The sequence below is a fragment of the Notothenia coriiceps genome, unplaced genomic scaffold, assembly GCF_000735185.1.
Source record: "Notothenia coriiceps isolate Sejong01 unplaced genomic scaffold, NC01 NC01_scaffold00004486, whole genome shotgun sequence".
Lineage (NCBI taxonomy): Eukaryota > Metazoa > Chordata > Actinopteri > Perciformes > Nototheniidae > Notothenia > Notothenia coriiceps.
The window spans coordinates 742,093-748,906 of NW_011337187.1; the positions used below are offsets into that span (position 1 = coordinate 742,093).

Sequence of the window (6,814 nt, forward strand, 5' to 3'; positions counted from 1 at the left end):
TGGTGCAGATTGGCAGGACCACATTCACTTTCATAATGACTCACTAGAGCCTGACCTTACATGTCAAAGGTAAGGTGTGAAGAGCAGCTGGGCCTGACATTTATGGGTCATATCTGCTGAAAATGATTGGAGCGCCCTTTGTCTACATGTTTGGAGTTAATCGGGATGTCAGGGAAAGGCGAGGCCACATCTTGGTGGAGGAGAGAAGATAGAAGAACAATCATGTGGTATCTTCTTGAAATTCATATCAGCAGTTTCAAAGCATGTGGCTACTGACGGACAAATTTGAGATATGCGATTGTCCATTTCTGCCACAATGTGTGACAATAGCAGTATAAAGGTCAGCACATGCAGCGTAACCTTTGGACAGAGTGTCACCTTGCTGCTGAACACACAGCCTGACGCACAGCAGCAGGATGTTAGAGCTGCCCTTTAACAGTCCATCATGATTGATCGGCTCTGAAGGATGTACACTCCTCATTCGGGGGATATTAGGCCAATCACTATCTCTGAAATGAAACAGTCTTTGAAAAGAAATCGCGTATTAAGAGTGATTAACACCCTCTAATGTGGTCACGCTAATGGCTGGTGTTCCACCTAAGATGACATAATATAAGGCAGGCGTTATTTATGACACCCTGAAAAGTTTCTGCTGTGAAACTGCCACTACTTTTAGATTTCATGTTTTAATTAAAAACTGCTTTGAACACAGCCCCAGGAGGAAATCACACAGAAAGAAAAAGGCTAAAAGGAAAAATGTAAACAAAACATAATCTAAAATTGTCTGCAGCGTGCACTATCTTTAGTTTCATCTCTTTAATACAAACGCACAAAGAAAACAAGGTTTGACCAGTGGCCATTAAACAGCCATTACTTCAGCTGACTCACCTCTTCAAGGAGCAGTATGGCCCAAGGCACAGTGATGCATTGTGGGTCACATTATGGTTCACTAACTGGAAAATTCAAAGGTTAATTCAAAGTCAGCCCATTAGTTCTTCCATAAATCATCCTTAAGTCCTAATTATTTTTTCACTTTTCCGACTCCACTGTCAACAGTTAGCACAGGTAGCGCCAATTCCTGTCCTCAAGCCACCTTGGAACAGTAATGAGTTAACAAGCTCAAGTCCAGGTTAGTCTTTTATTAGGCAAATATGATGAGCTGGTGGATCATGATGAAGTTGGCTACAGTCCATTTTCAACAAGAGCCAGGAGTTAAGGAAGTTGGAGAATGCCTCCCGGCTCCTTATTTAATCGAAAGGCATCCAAGTAAGACTTAATGTAATCTACTTTACAGACATCACAATTACTCAAAAGGGAAAAACTATTACTAAAAGTAGCAAAACTAGTATCAATATATTAAGCTACGGTAAAAATCCTGCATTCAAAATAATACTTACATAATTATAATGATAAATTAGCTTTTTCTTTTTACCTTTTTTAATAATATTCTAAATCTGCAAAGTAGCTTCTAAATCAAGCTGTAAAAGAAATCTTGTGGAATAAAACTAGAGAATAATCCCCATCAGAATGTATTGTGTTGAGTAATTGAGTAAAATCTCAAATTCCTACTTAAGTACAGTAATAGAGGAAATGTATTTACTTACAATTAATGTGCATGGGTTTTGGCTCAGGGATGAAAATGGTATCTTGATCCTTACTTTGTTTATAGGTTTTATGAGATCTAGTTGATCTATTGAGACACTTCTGCTTTTCTTTCCAGTCCTTTAGCACCACACTGTGCCTCATCTGGGCAGTACAGCAAGAATGTGTGTTATGTGTGTGTGCATGCATTGCAAACACCTGCTCTGTGCATGTGTGTTAAAGTTAAGTGTCTGTGGCATTTTGCTGATCCTCACGATGTGTTAGAGGCAAAAGGTTAGGCACATAGTTAGTGGAAGAATCTAGACAACTTAAGGCCTTTAGAAGAAGAGTGATACAAATACAGAAGCATTGCTGCTGCCCTTATTCTTATTCCTGGTAGAGTTTAGAGCTTTTAAATGTGGGTTAACCGCTTACCTCTCCCACAGTTTGCTTTAAACCCTGCCTACTGTACATATTTTAGAAATATTCCAAGTGTTTGAAAAGTGATGCCATGAAAATGTTAACTTTCTCGCTTGGAGATGAAGTATAAGATGTTATTTTATCTTTAGTGAATCCGGCAGTTGCACTGAGATTAGATCTGTTTAAAAACAAGACACATTCACAATAACACAGCCCTGAAACAGCACAACTACACATTAAACAAGGATTTAAAACAGTTCATCAAAACCATCAGATAACAAAGCTTAAAACCTCCCAATGGAATGGAAAAGGCGTGTGGTACCTGAAACCAACATAAATGTATAGGAGGATCTTAGTCGATCTAAGAAGCAGTTATCACTGGGTTGTGTACTAAAGCTACTAGATTTAAAAGGGCCCTATTATACTCATTTTCAGCTTCATGTTTGAGAAATATTCAGTCTGCTCTGATTGGTTAGGTGGCCGGATCTGTTGTGATGGGTCAACCACTTAAAGATGTGTCGGAAATGTCCCGCGTCTTGACCTTTCACAGACAGTGGCCGTTTCTCAGGCCGTGGCCGCTTCTCAATCTCGAGGATGCTGGCTTGGTAGTCGCGTACTTCCAAGTCACTTCCTTCAGAAACGAAGCAAGTATGCTTCCAAGCCACGGCTTCGGAAAACGAAAAAGAATGGAACAGGCTAACAAGTGTGCCACTCTCTCTAACGGTTTCAACATAAACTGTAGGCCTACCGAAAATAAATACCTCACGATGTCTACCTAATTATGAACTTGCTTTACTTTCACGGAACACATTTTTCACAATTCCAAGTATGCTGGAGATTGGAACAGTACTTCGGCGGCATTGCATGACGTAGTATCCTTGAAATATTGGCTTGGAAGCCAGTTTCCTCGCGATTGAGAAACGGCAACTGTTTCAAGTATACTACGTCATCGAGTGGCACCAAAGGACTGTTTAAATGCCCAGCATACATGTGCTACCTAGCAAGCCTCCTCGACATTGAGAAACGGCCAGTGTGTTGAGTGCTAGCCAAAAGAAACATAGAAATGTCACTATGATATTGAAGTCCAACTGAGGCGCCAAACCCCAAAAAGCCAACTCTTTTAAATAAGGGAATAGATATGAAGTACTTTTAAAACATTAACAGTTGAGTTTTATAAATGGACAACACAAGAAGGTCATGTCTTCTTGATTGTAATGCATTATGACACACAGGGTTATACAAGAAAAGTTTTGATGAGACAGCATGGAAATACAGAATGTCTTAGTCAAGGACAGATAATCCCATAGTGATATCAAGGGGCAGCATGTAATGTTTATGTTTAATATATATATATATAAAAGTGTTTTTTACAAAGGCGTTAAGATTTTAAATACTGTCAGTTTAATCCACTGATTTTGTCATTGGTGATTCATGGAAATATCCTTTATTGTGATAGGAAGTCATGTGAGAGTTTAAGCTTGAGGATTTGTCTTTGGTGACATTTGTTGATCTTATTTTCAAATTATAGAATTGAATTTGTATGAGACTTGTGACCAACATTAGGGGGCAACACAAGACCAAACAGAAAGCATGGAAAATATAACTAGAATTGTTTGTTATGAGTACAAAATGAAGCCTGTGGTCTTTTTTTGTTTCTTTTTGTCAGTGTCACAGCTGAATGTTTTCTTATTCAAATGAACATTTACCCAAATGTGAAGAGTGTTGCTGCAATCAAAAGCCATGACTAACATATATTTCCTGTCTCACTCCCTGCCTCTTCTTCTCATCATCTATCCAGAGTGTACCAACTGTTGTTTCAATCAATCACACATAAAATATGATGCTGCCAGTCTCTGCTGAAGCTGGCGTGAATTTTCAGCAATCCATCATCCACGCCATATTAATCACAGACTAGCCGCCATCCACGTTCCGAATTAGTTTTGCAGAACAGAACCCCTCTGAGATAATCACTTTTTCATCACCAGCGATGTGGCGTGTGGCAAATTCCGATGTGGCGGTGATGTGTAAAGCAAATGATAGATGTGTGTCTCTTTATTTAGCTGCACGGAGAGTATTAAGTGGGTGATGCCTCAGAAGCTATCTATTAGTAGCTTCTGTATGGTTTGTAAATTGAGTTTTATTTTTAATCCACTGCCCTGCGTAGTCAGTTATAGCATTTAAGGTCCGTTAGGCAAACTTAAATGGCAATGCATTCGAGTGTATATGTTCAGAGTGTAATGTAATAATGTGTGTATGTGGTGGAGATTTTAAATACTGATTTAATTGTACCTGATAGGAATTTCAATTGCATCTGTAAAGTATATATTTTTTAGGAACCATATATTGTATTTTTTAGTGTGTTGTGTGAAATGATATACATTATTCATAGTTCCACCTTGATTTACATCTCAGGAGGATAGAAGATTTATCCCAAATGTATTGCTTCATATAAGTTGTACGACTAATATTGCTTTATAGCAAAACATTGGAAAAGTGATTGTATTTGAACGTGCATGGGAACAGTTCAAAATGAAGCAGATTCTTTTTGAAAGCAGCACCTCTTTTGATAAAGGTGAAAAAGCCTAGCGCTCTACTGACATCCAGAAAAATGAATATCAAAGCTGGCGTTTAGAGGGAGCACGGAGGAGGACTGGCTTGTGATCTCTGAGAAACTGTTTTCCATCGAGTTCAAAGAATGAGTTTAAAGTGCTTGAAGATTGAGTCCACTGGGAGCTGTCAGCTTTTGGAACATTGTATTTCTTCCTGACAGTCGTGATGCGTGCTGCTATCTCCTTAGACATGTCTCCCTTGATAAAAACTCTCGGCAGCAGTGCTTACCTGCCAGTTTCTTAAATACAGGTTTTCATGCTACAAATACATGAAAAATGTCGGTTTGCGTTTTGCCGATTTTCTCAAGGAGCATGTCATTTTGTGAATGGTGTATAAGTGTCAAGATAATAAGATCTATACTGGTTTCAAGCATTTACCTGTAGCAACAGCACTTATTGTACATGCTTATATGTATCTTTTGCAGTGAATGACACTACAGGTAAATGCGGGTGGTTATATTGTATATGACACTGCCATCCAGTGGTTACATCACCACATCAACCATTGTTATTTAGGATATAATTAAAACCCTTGTAGAAAATCAGACAATGATTCGTTGTCGGCATTTTTTTAATAAACATTTGCCAAAGGATGAGGGAGGGGGACAAAATTATTTAGTACAAAAAAAAAGAAAAAATTGTTTTGGAACTTGGGTTACTCGTTTGTTTTTTTTTTACTCATGGTTTTACAACATATATTGGCAAAAAGGCATGTGGAATTTAAAGTGAAAAGAGCCTTTCTCCATGAAGTCAGATCAGATCCAAGTCCTAGCAGTGTGTCTGGCACCAACAAACCCTCGCATCAGCTGAGCCATCATTGTTCCAACATAATCATGGCCGTCATAAAAAGAGGACACTACATTACTGGTCATACTCCTAATTGTGCAGATAAAGCACACCATCCATTTCATTTCGTAGCTAAAATAGTTTCCGCCTACTTTAGTCAGTAGTGCAAAACATTAATACTAGTCTGCCCCTGGAGCAATTACAGGAAGGCTATGGTTTAAAATGTACCCAGCCTGATAAATGTACACTCAAAAAAAGTTAAAAGTTTAATTTAAAAGACAGCAGAATAGATTACAAAAAAATAGGAAAATGGTACGAGCGAGAAAAGCTCCTGCGGTGTAATTCGGCTGTAACGTTCCAGACGGAGGAGGAACACAATGCCTTACACAGACTGAAGTCATTAAAAACTGAGTGTGAGTCTCCAGATCCCTCCGCTCTGCCTGACAGGCTTCCCGCTCAAACTGAGTCCTGCAGCCTTTTGTCACAAAACTGCCCTTTTCCCATTTTCAGTCTCTCAGAAGGGCAGGCCTCGTCCTCTGATTGTTGCCGTTGAGTTCACGTGTGGGCCGAAGCCGAGGGGTAGTGGCGGGGCCCCCACGTGGGAAGGGGATCCCCAGGCTTGTCCTGGAGCTGGGATGGGTGGGGGAGGAGCTACACCGTCCTTTCTAGCCATGGCGTGGTTGTACATGTGGATAGAGCTGGGGTTGGGCTGCCCCTCCACAGGTAAGGGGCTGTGATTGTACTTAAAGCGATGGTCCTGGTCCCCTCTAAACACCATGCTGCTCGGTCCTGTGGGTGGGGGGAAGGCGTCGGGGTGGGCGGGGGCAGCAGACGAGGAGCCGGCAGCAGGTCCGCTGAACACCTCCCTCAGAGCGTGGGGGGGCAGGCCTCCGCCTAGCATGTGGCCCATGTAACCGTCCCCGAAGCCTGCAGGGGTGAAGGGACGAGGAGGGGGGTGGTGGTAGTCTCCGCCGTATCCGGGCCCCTCTGCGGTAGGGAGGGGTGGGTAGTCTGGCTCCGGAGGTCTCCCTCCATCACTTCCGCGTGCAGACGCGATGGGTGGGGCGTGGCCGGTCTTGGGTTCAGGTGGAGGCTGCCGGTAGTATATAAACTCCCCAAACAGGCGAAAACCTACCAGTTTCACCCACTGTCTCTGCCACCTCCCTCTATGCCTGGTTCCTCCGGTTTGTATCCCGGTAAATAGTTCTGGTCGTAAAGAACCGGGTGATTTGCTACCGTAATTTCTCGTTTGGAATATGAGGAAATGAACTGCGGTCTGGCTCTCCCAGCTTGCACGCGGTTTGATTGGCTAGCGCTTGCACTGGCGGGATTTGCATAAACGGGATTTGATTGGCTGATGCCAGTTTCGCAAGCATTGGGAGCATCAAAAGTTGAACATTGCTCAACTTTTGATGCTC

The 6,814-nt window shown here is 41.6% G+C and overlaps 1 protein-coding gene across 1 annotated transcript in view; it reads right to left on the minus strand.

Annotated features, from left to right (window-relative positions):
* Positions 1-5,163: 5,163 nt before the first annotated feature.
* Positions 5,164-6,814, minus strand: part of cdk13 (cyclin dependent kinase 13) — a 9,181-nt gene continuing 7,530 nt past the window's right edge. The window contains exon 15 of the mRNA XM_010767623.1: positions 5,164-6,502. Coding sequence (XP_010765925.1) covers positions 5,911-6,502 — 592 coding nt within the window. The 3' untranslated portion in view covers positions 5,164-5,910. The remainder of the gene's footprint in view (positions 6,503-6,814) is intronic.